Raw genomic sequence first — 16,247 nt, forward strand, 5'->3', positions numbered from 1 at the left:
ATCAAATCAGACTTTGATTTTAGGTGATATTAATAGGTGGAACACATTTATGTGGCACTGTGACTATATGCTACAGATTAATTTGTGTGATAACTGGGAAGTTTAAGAAAGATGTTGTCTCCTCAGTTGCATGCTGATGAAAGTGTTTGATTTTTAGCTGAACTGCTTCCTGAACACAGTTTGCGTCTGCTCATAGTTTATGGCAGTGATGCATAAGGCATCTCACAGTATTGCCCACCTTTCCTTAAATGTTATGCTTCATTATTCAGTCAGGGATTATACTTCACCATGGACATTTCCAGTTATGGTGAGCTGTTGCTTGATAAGAGCATATACTTTTGAAAAAACTTCTCCTCTAAAGAACTATACCATATTTTGGTCAACATCTGTTTCATCATTTGTATTGAAGCACTATGATAGATTCATGTCAGACCTGGTAGTGTGTGTGTGGGATACCATTGACTGTCATTGTCTCAGTCTCCATTGTGACAAATATGGGGTATGTTCTTTTATAAAAAGCTGGAATCAAACCACTTTTGCATTAAATTATTGGAACAGTCTTTTTGAGTAAATACTGTCCACTCACCAGCAAGCTTTTTCTCAATATAGCAGCTATTTTGTACATGAGCATCACCATTTGCAACTTGCTGCAGATTTATGATGCATGTAATGGTCTGGCAGTACTAATAAATAATGCTTCGTTCGCTCTGGATGAACTTTCTGCTAATTGCAGTTTTCAGGTCACTTATCATTTAAATTTATTATTATTATTATTATTTTAATGTTCATAATGACCAGCTGGGATCGTGTGACAACATTAGTTCCTCATATTTCTGTGTTGTTTCTAATTTTTCCAGTACTCCTTCGTTTTCTCCCCTTGTTGTTTTTCCCATTTTTCTGTCCACATTGTTCCTAATTTATTATTTTTTCTGGGTTGAAAGCGTATAAATTTAATATTTTATTCTTAGCAAGGTTTCTTCCTGTTTTTCTGATTCTTTGGTCTTGTTTCTTTACATTTCTTTTCTTATTTCTGTAATCCATGCTATTGTCAATTTCTTTTCCAGAAGTTCGTTTAGTAGAGTTGTCAATAGAAGATTCATCTTTGCCATTACTTCAGACATTTTCTCTATATTTTCATAGATCTCCTAATTACTTCTCTTTTCCAGCCATCAGTAGCTTGTATTGCACCCATTATTTTTTTAATAATCCCTCTTTGACGTACCTCATGCTGTCCAGCTTATAGTTCATCATTAAGCATTCACATGTAAACATTCTGATCATACCAAAATAGTACTTATTATTTTATTTAAATTTATCACAAAATCCTGTAATGTTTTAAAATTATATCCCTAGAAAATTTAGTAATAATTACTGCATATGTCAACATAATCATCTATAATTGTAATATTATGCTTCTCATTGTATCTACCTATTAATCTCTCACTATTGTCAGTTCACCTGTAGCTGCATCCTGAACATACATCTAAAGTGCCAGGTGGAGCTAGAATGTTAGCAACCTAGGTACACCCTGTCAACCTAATTACGCAACAACGTTTGCTCCTTTGACAAATGTTTGCAAATAAATCGCCTGCTACCCCACTGAATGCTCTTTCACATAAGGCATATTCGCATAACTCTATAGTTGTAGACTCTAGTATGTCTGTCATGATATACTGAGCGAGGTGGCGCAGTGGTTAGCACACCGGACTCGCATTTGGGAGGCCGACGGTTCAATCCCGCGTCCGGCCATCCTGATTTAGGTTTTCCGTGACTTCCCTAAATTGCTCCAGGCAAATGCCGGGATGGTTCCTTTGATAGGGCACGGCCGACTTTCTTCCCCATCCTTCCCTAATCCAATGAGACCAATGACCTCACTGTTTGGTCTCTTCCCCCAAACAACCTAACCCAACCTCTGCCATGATAAGTTCCTAGTTGAACTCACACCTACAGGGGGCTTCCCATTGACCTGGAATCATGAAATTTGGCAAGAAGCAATCTTTCACAGTACAAGTAAAGTAAAAGAAATCTGAAAATTGTTCAATTATAATTATATCACATAAAAAATACCTTTGACAATATTATGAAAAGGAAAGTTGCTACTCACCGTATAGCACAGATGCTGAGCTCAGCCTTAGCAGCCAGAGATTGTAATTGTGTGTGTGTGTGTGTGTGTGTGTGTGTGTGTGCATTCTGATGAAGACCTGTTTAGACAAAAGCTTTGTTTAAGAGTTGTTTTGTTGTGCCTATCTGACACTCAGCAGCTCTGCTACATGGTGAGTAGCATTTTCCTTTTTCATAATATTGTCAATATAGCATCCTGGATTTTCCAAAAAATATCTTTTTGCTGTTAGAACATACATTGCATTCATCGTCCATCAAAAAAAATACTGCATACAAACATAAAATATAAGTTTTAGTCATGTTTTAGTAAGTAAGTAAAAAAATTGTTTTATCTTCTATATCTACCTATGTTTCTTTTTGTTTGTCTGGACTAGTCTGAGGAACTAATGTAGAGATTTTGTTACAGTATTGGAATTCCCTGGGCTGATATCTTGCCAGTATGTGCTGTTCAGACACTGTTATTATAGCCTACTGATCTTGTGTCATTGATGTTGGTATATTTGGCTTTTCAAAATGTTCTTTCTGTGTTACTGATGTTGTAGTAGGACTTGTATTTTTTTTTTTTTATAGGGATTATTTTATGATATGTTGCCCTCTGTGAGTGTATTTGATTACCCAAAATATTAATACTTAGAACTAAAGTATCTAGAGAAAGTTTGTATCACCTAGGCATAATTTGAAAGTGTTCTTTGTATCCAGTTCTTCTGAAAGCTTGAAGCTGTCAGAAATTGAAGGAATTACTGATTAATGCTGTCTAAGACCAACATTTAGACTGGCAATGGCAAGGAAAGCGTTTCTAAAGAATAGAAATTTGTTAACATTGAGTATAGATGTGTCAGGAAGTCGTTTCTGATAGTATTTGTTTGGAGTGTAGCCACGTATGGAAGTGAAACATGGACGATAAATAGTTTGGACAAGAAGAGAATAGAAGCTTTTGAAATGTGGTGCTACAGAAGAATGCTGAAGATTAGATGGGTAGATCACATAACTAATGAGGAGGTATTGAATAGAATTGGGGAGAAGAGGAGTTTGTGGCACAGCTTGACAAGAAGAAGGGACCGGTTGGTAGGGCATGTTTTGAGGCATCAGGGGATCACAAATTTAGCATTGAAGGGCAGCGTGGAGGGTAAAAATCATAGAGGGAGACCAAGAGATGAATACACTAAGCAGATTCAGAAGGATGTAGGTTGCAGTAAGTACTGGGAGATGATGAAGCTTGCACAGGATAGAGTAGCATGGAGAGCTGCATCAAACCAGCCTCAGGACTTGAAGACCACAACAACAACAACAAGACCAACACTACAAAAGACAGTTATTGGTAGCAGCAGTAATACTGGTTAAAATACATTGACACATCTTTGTGCATATCAACAAAAAGTGCTCAGGGTGAAGAGGTTGTTTGTAATTATGGTGTGTGTGTGTGTGTTTGTTGTGTGTGTGTGTGTGTGTGTGTGTGTGTGTGTGTGAGAGAGAGAGAGAGAGAGAGAGAGAGAGAGAGAGAGAGAGAGAGAACACGCATGTGTGTGTACATATATTTACTTACATTCTGTGTTTCTAGAAATTATACCAAGATCAGTACTGATGACCTGCTTTGAAGGAGTGAATTACCTGTTGGTTGCATTGGGAGATGGCTCAATGTACTACTTTTCACTTAACAAGCAGACAGGTCTGCTAACTGACAAAAAAAAGGTATCAAGATTAATTTTGTTCAAACAATATTGTTGGAACCTTCTTAGTACCATAATCTTGATCTTATGCTAGATATACACTTGCACATTAAAAAAAATATATATAAATTTTCAGGTAACCTTAGGGACACAACCAACAGTGTTGAGAACTTTTAGGTCACTGTCAACGACAAATGTTTTCGCATGTTCTGACCGGCCAACTGTTATTTATTCATCAAATCATAAATTAGTATTCTCAAATGTAAATCTCAAAGAAGTAAACCATATGTGCTCGCTTAATGCAGAAGCATATCCTGACAGGTATGGTATTATTGGATAAGGATGTTTTTTCTAATATTTTTTTATATAATTCTCTTTGGGCATAAATGAAAAGTGTAGTATGCATTGTTGAGTATACTAGGGGTGACTGAAAAGTTCTTGGCCCACCCAGTGAGGCTTGTCAGTAGTCCAAATATTTATGGCTGTTTTTCAGCTTCATCTCCTTTTAGAGCTACACAATTTTGCTGCTGGTGCTGCATGCTCATTATACCCTCCGTGTAGAACATGTCTTCCTGCATGGCAAAAAATTCCACCCCTGCAGCCGTGACATTATCATCTGATCGAAAATGGGTTCCAGTTAGATGTTTCTTGTTCCACCTAGATGTTTCTTGAGCTTAGGGAAGAGATGAAAGTCAAATGGGACCAAATCAGGTGAACAAGGTGGGGTGCCGAAGCAGTTCAAAGCCACAGGACACTATGCCAGACATGGTAGCGACAGATGAATTCACGGGCTTGTTGAGATTGTGAAAGAGCACTCATTTTGTCAACATTCCAATGCTCTGCACTTTGATGGCCTCCCTCAAATGCATTTGTTGAGCAGTATAATATGCTCTTTCACTGTTTCACCTTTTTTAAGGTGTCCAGCCAGAATAACAGACCTAGAATCACAATAAAAGAGACCATCATCTTGCCAGCTGATATGACTGACTTTAACTTCTTGGGAGTGTGTGATGATGGGTGTTTAGATTGGATTTGGGATGAAAATAGTGAACCCATCCTTCACCCATTGTCACAAATTTGAGAAATATCCCAGGATCTGCCTCAAAAAGGGTCAAGTATACAGCCGACATGACATGTCTCCTGTTCATTTTCTGCTCTTAATTTTTCTGGGACCTAATGACATGAGACCTTGTGCATGTCAAGTACAACTCATACTATGTGTCCAACACATTCCTGAGATATGCCCACTCTCTCAGCAGTATAGCATCCTGTCACATGTTGGTGCAGTATGACAATATCTTGGATTGCAGTGAAGTTTTCCTCCTTGCTGGCCGTTACTGGTCTTCCACTGCAAGGTGCATCTTAGACAGAGGTACTGCCCCTCTTGAACTCCCATCATCCACAGTGGAAGAGGAATGGTAATTTGCCCCCTAATGTTTCCATCATGTCATGGATCTCCTGTGCACACTTGCGGTCTTTATTCATTTTTCAAAATGTGTACATCTTTGACACTTGAAACTCCAATATCTAAAACAAAAAAAGATACTAATGAAAAATTTTGTTTGTAACATAGCAAAGGAAAATACTACTAGTTGCTAAACTGACTTTCAGCTGGGACAAGTATTTTGTGGATGGGCAGAGAACTTCTTCATTTGTCCCTTGTATAGATGGTAATAAGATTAGTTTTATAATTACTGCTTAAATTTTTATGCTGTTGTGTTTTTATGTACTTATTTACACTTTTTCTTGCTTAATGTCAGAGCTTTATAAATGAATGATTTCCATTGTTAATATGAAAGTTATTGCTTGACTGTATACCCATCTCCCAACAGACTATCTCAAACCAGAGCTTCATCAGCTGCAAATTTCATATTTGGAGAAATGCTTATCCTGCTTGATTTTTTATATTTGTTATGGCCGTAGGTCTTGCCATTGTAAATAACTCTCCTCCAGTCTCTGGCCCTATTTAGCTCATAATGTGACTTTTTTTTCATGTTATATGATGAAAAGTGCTGCTTACATGTACTAATATCAGCATAATGATCTGGATAGCATGCCTTGTACTGTCCAACAAATCTGCTTTCACACTATTCCTACATATTTTCTTCTGTTTGCTCGTTAAGCTGTGTTAGGAAACGTCTTGCTACCTTTCAGGCCATAAAGTCTGCATGTTCTAGATATAAATTCTTGACTGTTCTGTTTTGGGGTAGCTAAAAATAGTGTAACACATGTTGTCTGATAAAGGCAATTACAGAATATCCAGACAAATGAGGCTTGAATAATAGTATGCAGATAGGTAGAAGGTTAAAAAGCTTGCACATTATTATTAACCAGTTAGTCTTCACCTGATCCTGATTAAGGTTGATTATGCTGTACTTAAGCTTTATAGACTAGATCACATTTACAGGATATATAAAGTACTTTTCAGGAAGAACGAACAGTAATTATGGCCCTGCTGGCATTTTATTGCAGGGAAATTTTAATACAGTATAAATCTCCACAATATAGCAAGTGGCATCCCATTGTTACTGTAAATGTTACAATCTAACCTACATGCTGAAAAGCACAAAATTCCAGTAATGTTCAGTGATCTCATCAACAACATGGTTATGGATTCAATTACTGTACATTGATGAACAAGTGAATTATTATATATGGGTGAACTGACAAAACTACAGTAGAGAAGTTAATGGTAGGCTATGGTTCATTTGCCAAGATGGAATCTCACCAAAGGAGACTTCTTCAAAAGATTTTTGTGCACACTGCACAGTGTGTAATCCAAGTCAAGATGAACTAAAGGGAGAGAATCTGTCTTCACTCTGTGAATTCCAGCAGGCAGTTGTGTTTTTGTGTAGTTAGTATCCATCAGATTAGCAGAATAGATCTTTTGATCTCTGATTTATTTACAAATGAAATCACTTATAAAACAACTTTTTTTCTGTTTATGCTACTGTCTTGTGATATTAAGTGGTTATTTTTATACATTGACTTTTTTTCTATTTTTACTGCCTTTTGCTATTTCTGTATAGATAAAGATATATATGTCCTTAATGTTTGACATCAAATTATTGTTTTTATTTCCAATTGATAAGGGAAGTGATGGAGGATGCAAACCCTTTTTACTTCAATTTATAAAGTACAGTTTTTTCTTGACTATAGAGTTGTATGGTCTGGAGACTAGTAGGGCATTTCCTACTACTTTTGCCACTAATCCAAACCAGTAATCTGTTTAAAATCTAAGACTATGTAATATACTTTGCAGTTTAAGGCTTTGTAGCACTAATAGAAACAGCATGGGAAAGTGTACCCTCAGTATTAATCCTTGACAGAAATGTAACCTTTGTCTTGTCTGTTGTATTCTATTGTACTTCATTTTGTGGACAGAATATGCTATACTATCCATAGCTATAAGGGAAAACATCTGACATGGAAATTATACGTTGATTTTGTACAATGCTCTTATTGTTATTGTTTTCCCAAACAGCTTAGCATTAGCAACAGACAGTACTGTTACAATTGGCACAATAGATGAAATACAGAAACTTCACATTAGGACAGTACCTCTGGGTGAATCACCACGGCGTATTGCTTATCAAGAAAGCTCTCAGGTTTGTAAACAAGTATTTGGTAGACTTAGATTTAATGGTTTTACTTTTTCAGTTTGATATTCACTTTATCCTAATGCAATTCCTGTAATGTTCCACCAATCTGCTTCTTTACTTACACTTTTCTCTTATCAATAGTCAAAAATTGTATTCTCATCTGTCAAAATCCATTGTTTACTTTCCATTTTTCATTTTGTCTATTCCAGTTGCAATTTTTCACTCCATATTCTAAGCCGGTTACTGTTTCCTCCCTGTCACTTTAAAGCTAAACTAAACGAAATGGAAAAAATAGTTTTGATAATCTGCTTCGTCCTTGCATGCTCCCCAGAAGCAGTTCACTGTCGCCCACAAACCACACTGCATGCTCTACTCAAGAGCCACACTGTATCAACAGTCTCAGCTGCGCACAACACATGGCTACAAGATCATGCTGATTGTTGATGCAGCATCTGATGTCCCACATTACCCCCACTGATATCATTAATCCTACACTTTCCAATTAGTCACTCTCCCTTTGTCAATCTCCTGTATTCCCATGTGCTATTTCCTGCACCTTTCCAGTGCCACATGATCTTTAATCTCATCCTGCGAACCCCTCCCCATCCTCCACTCTTTCTCCATTCTATCCCAGTTTGCTCCCATTAATTTCACCTCATCCAATCACATCTACTGTCCCCCTTGTTCACACTTATCCACCCTCAGACCTGCTACCCACAGCAAAATAATTTTTTTTATGAATTAGATATTTATTTATGTATATCTTTTCTTTGATCTCATTGTGAGTGCACACCAATTTTAGTGGGTTTTTGCCTTTCGCTGTTGACAATTCCATCAGGTTTAATCTTGTTTCCCCTTTTTTCATTGTTTCTTCCTTCTCATAACTTTTCCCATGTATTTGGGGGTGTATTTTTGCGAATTTCTTCAGATGTAATTCTACGTTATTTACATAACTTTCTGTATTTTTTTTGCCATCATGGATCCTTGCTCCCTCCATCTGCGTCAATACAGAAAAGTTTCCTTACTGTTCTGGCTTTGTTGCTTGGCTCAAGGAATCCCCCCCCCCCCAAATGGCCTTACCATCAAATTACCCATCTCCGGTTACCATCCCTCCTTCCACAATCACCTCCGTAATTCAGATTCCGCCAGTCCTTAGCTCTCACCAATATAGTCAACCAAGCCCAAACGTCCTTGTAATACCTTCTCTTCATCCGTAAAATTCTTCTGCTATGCAGTTTCAAATTTCTGGAACCCAAAACACACATTGAAACTGTTGCCTTCCAGGAACTAGAGCAACATGCACAAAGCCACCTCAAAAGGTCTCCACTCTGCTCACTTTCTACTCCTGATTTGGAATACCACCATCCACTATCTCTACAACAACCTCCAAACTTCCCCATGGCCCCTCATAACTGACAAACCATCTCTTGCAGACCTGCTACATTTAATCCACTCTCAAAAACTATCTCCCACCACCACTCAGAATCCAGAACCTAAACAGACCTGAAACACAGTCATGAACCTTTCCTTCAGAATCTTTAGCCTCACAGAAATATCAGCCCTTCCCAAAGGCCTCACCTTTTGCCCCAATCCCAAATTCAGTCATGCAGGACCTGTTAAAGACCATCTCTCCTTTTCCTGGTCCCTATAGTGGAAACATTTTCTTGCCACCAATGCTACCAGTCAGACTCCACCAAAAACCATTGTTGAACCCTGCCTGACTCAGTTCACCCTTCCATCCAGCCATGGTCCACCGCCACTACCCCCAAATCACAGCCTGTTAACTTTCCAGAATTTATTAACCTCAAACCTTGCCTCACCATCTTTTCCCAAGTCCCTCAACGTACGAAATGACCTTACAACCACAGAAAGATCTGCAGTCCACCATCTAAAAACTGATCCCGACCTTATGATCCTACCTATGTACAAAGGCTCCACCGCTGTTTCGAACCGCAAGGATTACCTGGCAGAAGTACTCCTCCAGCTGTCAGATACATCCAACTTCAAACCTCACCACAGTGGCCCCATTCCAGAAATCCAGCAGGATCGTGTAATTTCCCCATCCTTTTGTAATTCCATCTATTGTCCACATTTCAGACTTTTATGAAGATTTGAGAGGAGTGAAGATTAAAAGAGACTTCCAAGCTTACTTAGCTTTTCATGTTAAGATGTGTCTGGTTCTCCTTGTCTGGGGGTCTGATTCTTGAAGCTGAAAATCTCACATTTTAGGTCTTCACAGTTGGATTGAACTAAATAAATTTGAAGATTGTTGTTGCTGAACTTTTGTTTTTTCATGAATATATTTCCTCATTTGTTAGTATATTGTACTGTCTTTTGATTTTTCAGATTAACAAAGCTGAAATTACATTGTTTGCACAAAAATACGACTGATCACGTCAGAAGCATGCTTACGACTCTCACACTCTGCGGAAATAACAATATTCCAAAGAGATTACAATTTTTCTTAACAAATGAATTTCTACTAGTTTGTGTTACATTAGTAATTTCAATTAGTATTCATAAATGAATAGAAAAATAAACATAGTAAACATTGCAGGATTATGTAATTATTAACAGAAATCTTAAGTGTACAAATATTTCATAATTTCACCTGCATCGGAAAAAAAGTGATTTTTAGCTGTGCATTCAGAGCTAGTACATATTGATTGTAACACCAAGACTAAAATCTTTTCATAAAGTAATTCCTTTTCATAAATTTTTGCTTGAAATATAGCATACTGTGTATAAAATTATATGAAAGTTTACAGAAAAGCAACTGAGATAATACTGACCTGTCCTAAATTCTAAAAATAATACTGGTATTGACAATTGCTGTTCAGGAAAAGTAATGTTAGAGGAAGATGTCCTGTTACAATCTCCAGCCTCTCCTCAAGCCATTAGGCCCATTCCACAACCTCTCCCCAGAGTCCATCCCTCTGCTCACCCCTATCACTTTCCGCACTGCTACCTTCTACATGCTTCCTAAAGGCCATAAACCTAACCACCCCGGACTGTTCCACCACTGAGAGAATCTCTACTCTCTTAGACAAACACCATCAGCTTATTACCTAGAACCTACCCCCATAAATAAAAGATACTAACCATTTCCTCCACCAACTATCCACAGTTCCTGTCCCTTTACCATACTGTGCCATGCCTGTCACTATTGATGCCACCTCCCTTTACACTAACATCCCTAATGCCCACAGCCTAACTACTGTTGAACACTACTTTTCCCAATGCCCAAAGAATTCTAAACCAACAATCTCCTTCCTAGTTGCCATGACCAACAACATCCTAATCCACAACTACTTCTCCTTTGAAGGCATTACCGAAAAACAAATTCGGGGTACAGCTGTGAGCACCTGCATGGCACCATCCTATGCCAATTTATCCATGGGACATCTAGAGGAATCCCTCCTAAACAGCCAGATTCCTAAACCCTTCACCTGGTTCAGATTCATTGATGACATCTTTGCAGCCTGTATCAAGTGTGAGGACACCCTGTCCACATTCCTCCAGAATCTCAACAACTTCTCCCCCATTTACTTTACCTGGTCCTACTCAACCCAACAAGCCACCTTCCTAGATGTTGACCTTCACCTCAAAGATGTTATGTCAGTACCTCTGTCCATATCAAATCTACTAATCGCGTGCAATACCTCCCGCCTCCGCCGCCTCCCGCCTCCGCCGCCTCCCGCCTCCCGCCCCCGCCGCCTCCTGCCTCCCGCCTCCTCCGCCTAGGTTCAAACCTGCTCCCCCATTGTACCTTGGCATAACCACCCACTGCCTCCCCATGCTTTTCTTTGGCCCATTCTCTGATTTGACTCCTTGGCCCCCTCTCTCCTCACTGTGCTTTGCACTCCCCCCTTCGCACCTCATATTCATTAGCTCCCCCCCCCCCCCTTTCCCACTGTGTTTTGACTGCCGTGCACCTCCCTGTCTCTGGCCCTAACCCGCCTCCCCATGCTGCCCCCCTCCACCCCCTCCACTCCCACCCTTACTGCCTTGTGTCTTGGTCTCATCCTGTTTGTGCATCAATCCTGTATCACCTCCTTCAAGACTTTGCTTCATTTCTTCCCTCCTTCTCTACAACTTCTCTGAATCTCGCACAGTCAGTTGTTTTTTCTCTTAACTAAGAACCATAATGTTTTGAATTGTCCATGTTATCTACTCTAAATGTTTCTATTACTTGCTCTGGTGCAGTATTACTGGTCTAATCTATATTTTATCTGTCTCCATTAAGTATATAACATCATTATCAGAGTTTATATTATTGTTGTCTAAACATATCTGCATTACAAGGAAACTGTAAGTGGGTAAGTGGTATACAGACAATAGAAATTTCTTTTGTAGTTCATGGAGTACCTTCCTGTCTCATTGTGCTTTGACTTCCAATGTTACATCCATCTTCCAAATGAAAAAATGTTGTAAGAGGTATTTCAGTGTGGAGCTGAGAGGAAGTGGGTTCCTGTGTGGTGTTGTGATTAAGGAGAGTGGATGGTAGTGGTGCGAGTATTCATTGAATTACTAAAAGTCAAAATTTCCACTGTGTGATTCATAATTTTTTGTGGGAGGTACTGAATCACTTCAATTACTTAACAAGTAATTCCTCAGATCCATTTTACACACACACACACACACACACACACACACACACACACACACACACACGGGGAGGTGGGGAGAGGGAGGGGAAGAGAAGAGAGAGAGAGAGAGAGAGAGAGAGAGAGAGAGAGAGAGAAGTCTAATCTTCTAGCTCTGGAAAAAGGTACAAATCTTGGGAATCATCGTAATTTTTTGCTATGAATCCAAAAAACACTGCAGTGTTAAACTAATTTGGAGTGTGTGACAAAGAACTTGATGCAAGTAAGTTAACTGTCTGACTGTCATTGTGTGGTTTTACTTAAACAACTGGTCGAGCCTCTAGCTCATCCCAGAAAACGTGTCGGCTGCAAGCCATGTGAGCAGCTTTGACACTAACATCTTGACAGTACTGACTGCACATACCGTTTGGCAGGGATATATTGCTGAATATTGAGAAAAGGATTCTGTTTCTATGATTGGGTAGTATTTAATAACACACACACACACACACACACACACACACACACACACACACACACACGTATGTACTTACATACATACATGTATGATACATTGCATAATATTGATAAAAGGATTCCATTTCTAGGATTGGGTAGTATTTAATAACACACACCCTCACAGGTGTGTGTGTGTGTGTGTGTGTGTGTGTGTGTGTGTGTTTTATTAAATACGAGGGTGGTTTGAAAAGTTCTCAGAACAGAATAGAAAAAAAGTACTCACATCACTGAAACTTTTTTTAGTTTTCAATGTAGTCCCCTTATAGATTATTGCACTTGGTCCAGCAATGTTCCAGTGCCTTGATCCCATCTAAAAAATGAGTTTCCTCCAGGCCTGCAAAATAGTTTGAAGTGAATTTTCGTCCACCAAGAAAAATTTTCAGTTTTGGGAAGAGATGGAAGTCTGACAGCACCATATCAGGTGAATAAGGCTGGTGTGGCAACAATTCATACCTTTGCTCGTGTAACTTTTCCATAGCGATGGCACAAGTGCGGGCACACGTCAAGAGTCATGGCACCCATCTTGCAGATAATTTTTTCATTTCTAATTCCTCAGTTAAAATGTGATATACCCATTCAGATGACATCTGGCACGCGTGAGCCATTTCATCACCTTCAATCGGTGATCCTCCACGACCATTTTGTGCATAAATGTGATGATTTCTGGAATAGTGACACATCTTGGCCGACCACTGAGCGGATCATCATCTAAGCTCTCCCGACCAAATTTAAATTCAGTTGTCCGCTTGAAAACACATGAATATGAAGAAGCAGAGTCCCCCAGCGTATCCTGGAAATTGGCATGAATGTCCTTAACTTTCATACCTTGCATTACGAAGTACTTAATCACTGCTCAAATCTCGATTTTTTTTTTTTTTTGTTATTTTTTATTTATTTATTTTTTTTTTTTTATTTCCATCCTCTCAAATCGCTACATGTGAACAATGACAGAGCCAATGTCACCGCCACAGCACTCTTCCAAGAACACTGATGTGGCACATGTTTACAGGCAACAGTCCAATGAATATCACGTGAACAACTCTTGCTAGTGCTGACCTCTCGTGGTGATTCCGAGAACTTTTCAAACCACCCTTGTTCTACCAAATCCTAGAAACGGAATCAGTTTATCAATATTCTACAATGTATCCCCAGCAAACAGGACTATCAGTATGTGTGATCAGTATTGTCAAGATGTTAGTGTCCAAGCTGTTCACATGGCTTGCAGCAGTCATGTTTGATGGGCAGAGCTAGAAACTCCACCAGTTGTTTAAATAAAACCACACAATGACAGGCAGTCAGTTAACTTACTTGCATCAAGTTGTTCACCACACAACCCAAATTATTTTTCTCTTTACAGCACTACAGTGTTGTTTGGATTCATAGCAAAAAATTATGACAATTCCCAAGATTTTCTGTACCTTTTTCCAGAGCTGGAAGATTAAACTTCTCTCCCCCTCCCCCTCTCCCTCCCCCTCCCCTCCCCCTCCCCTCCCTTTAATAACACTGCATTAGAGTTATGACCAGGTGAATGGCAAGTGTTAAAAACATGTATGTTTATAGACATTTACAGTCAGAGGTAGTTTCTGTAACATTCATATGGGTTATGACTATGTAATATTATAAAATTACGTTTCTGTAACCCAGAAAATTTTTACAAAAAGTTAGAGGCTTGTCCTCAGTTTCAGAGTTTGGCAGCAGTAGTGCTGGAAAAGAGAATCTTAGTGATCAGAATGATAAAGCTCATTCATTGATAACCTGAACTGTCACATATTATGTTCAAAAAATGGAAAATTGAATGTTTCCAGCATAAACAGCTTGCTTGGGAACGTTTAAGCCTTTCTTAATCTGTTGGAAACCAATCATTCTAATGTAGAATACTGAGCAGTATTATGTTAAGTCAGCTGACCAAATGGTGTTTCACGTTGGGTAAGACATTGAACTCATATTCCACAGAGGGTGGGGAGCCGGCCATAGTGGCCGTGCGGTTAAAGGCGCTGCAGTCTGGAACCGCAAGGCCGCTACGGTCGCAGGTTCGAATCCTGCCTCGGGCATGGATGTTTGTGATGTCCTTAGGTTAGCTAGGTTTAACTAGTTCTAAGTTCTAGGGGACTAATGACCTCAGCAGTTGAGTCCCATAGTGCTCAGAGCCATTTGAGCCACAGAGGGTGGAGTTAAATTTCTATCGTGTCAGCCTCATTCAGGTTTTTCATAGTTCTCTGATCTCTTCAATTGGGAGCCAGAACGATTCCTTCAGAAATCCTGCTGCCAACTTCCCTTGCATTCTTGGTCATTGTACTGTTTTTCTAGTGACTTCTTTATTGGCAGGGCATAAATGTCAAAACAACCAGCTTTTGAAGTTGTTGCATAGATAATATGCTGAATCTCACAGCCAGTCTCCTCTGTCTTAGTGGTGTTACACCAGAAGTAGACATGGAACATGTGGTGCTAGGAAGATACAATGAAAAGATTTCACAGTGGTATGGTATTTTAATAGTGACATGGAGTATGTAAAGTACATTGCAGGGATAGGTAATGTATAGTTACTGTGCGAGATATGGAAAGAATACTGGCCAGTGCTGACTAATTTCAAGGCAAGCCTCACAAAAGTCATTAGTATCACTTGATTTCAATTCAGTACGTTCTTTAATAATTTGAAGGATACTGCAGTCAACCTTTGCCACATTATTATTGAGTTCGGATTCAATCTTTAAGTCCGTGACTTTAGAGGATGGAATGTTATGATGTTCAGTAGATGACAACAGCCAAAGAGTAGAGTATGCCATTTAATGATGGATTTTATGTAAACAGAACTGTTCAAATTGAACCCCCCTGCAACATACGAGCCAAGAAAAGTAACAGGGCTGTCATGCCTGATGACATTTAATAAGTGTAGTCGCACCATGCACGGTGTGTGAATTGTCCCTTGTTAATTAAATAATAGCTCCCTTCACATAAAAACATTTTTATGAAGCTGGAGCTGTTATTTAATCAAACTGATGACAACAGTTGTGGATGAGGAGCATGCTGGACAAAATAGCAGGATATTTTATTCTTCACAATTTTGTTTACTATGAAAACAAATTTTTCACCAGTGGTTATATTTTTGAGCTTGAAATTTGTTGTTCCTCTCAGTTTAATGTACTGTAAATGATCAATACCTAACAAGAAATGTACAATAAATAATATACAAATATAATTATTTGACACACAGTTAACTAATTTGACAAAGTACTATTGTACTCTTTAATGTCTAATTAACCATTCAGATAGTGTGCAAGGTGATAGAATAATTTTTGTAACTTTACATAATGTTACATAGCTTTTTGTGTGTGCAGACATTTGGTGTAATCACTATGCGGATTGATATACAAGACTCAGCAGGCCTTACACCTGTCCGGCCAAGTGCAAGTACACAAACGCAAAGCACAACTTCATCATCCATCCTTGGGTCTCTCTCACTTGTAAAGCCTGGAGCATTGGGTTCTGCCAATTCAGCTGCTGATTTTGGCCAGGAGGTGGAAGTACACAACCTCTTAGTGGTTGATCAACATACATTTGAAGGTTTTTATAACATATATATTCAGTTACATTATTTTTCATAGTTTCAAAACATGCAGTACTTGTATGTAAATCTGTCACGTGTATCCACACTTCATTGTTCATGGTGCATAGTTTTCTAGTGACAATGATAGTTTTAAAAAAGCAGTTAAGGCACAAAGGTAGTAGTGTTTGTTGTTGTTGTGCTAGCTTCA

The 16,247-nt window shown here is 38.8% G+C and overlaps 1 protein-coding gene across 1 annotated transcript in view; it reads left to right on the plus strand.

The window, feature by feature from the left end:
• LOC126471123 (DNA damage-binding protein 1) overlaps window positions 1-16,247 on the plus strand; it is a 187,218-nt gene that overhangs the window by 126,833 nt on the left and 44,138 nt on the right. Inside the window, exons 12-15 of the mRNA XM_050099208.1 lie at window positions 3,680-3,810; window positions 3,925-4,109; window positions 7,273-7,396; window positions 15,831-16,056. Coding sequence (XP_049955165.1) covers window positions 3,680-3,810; window positions 3,925-4,109; window positions 7,273-7,396; window positions 15,831-16,056 — 666 coding nt within the window. The remainder of the gene's footprint in view (window positions 1-3,679; window positions 3,811-3,924; window positions 4,110-7,272; window positions 7,397-15,830; window positions 16,057-16,247) is intronic.

The sequence above is a fragment of the Schistocerca serialis genome, chromosome 1 (assembly GCF_023864345.2).
Source record: "Schistocerca serialis cubense isolate TAMUIC-IGC-003099 chromosome 1, iqSchSeri2.2, whole genome shotgun sequence".
Lineage (NCBI taxonomy): Eukaryota > Metazoa > Arthropoda > Insecta > Orthoptera > Acrididae > Schistocerca > Schistocerca serialis.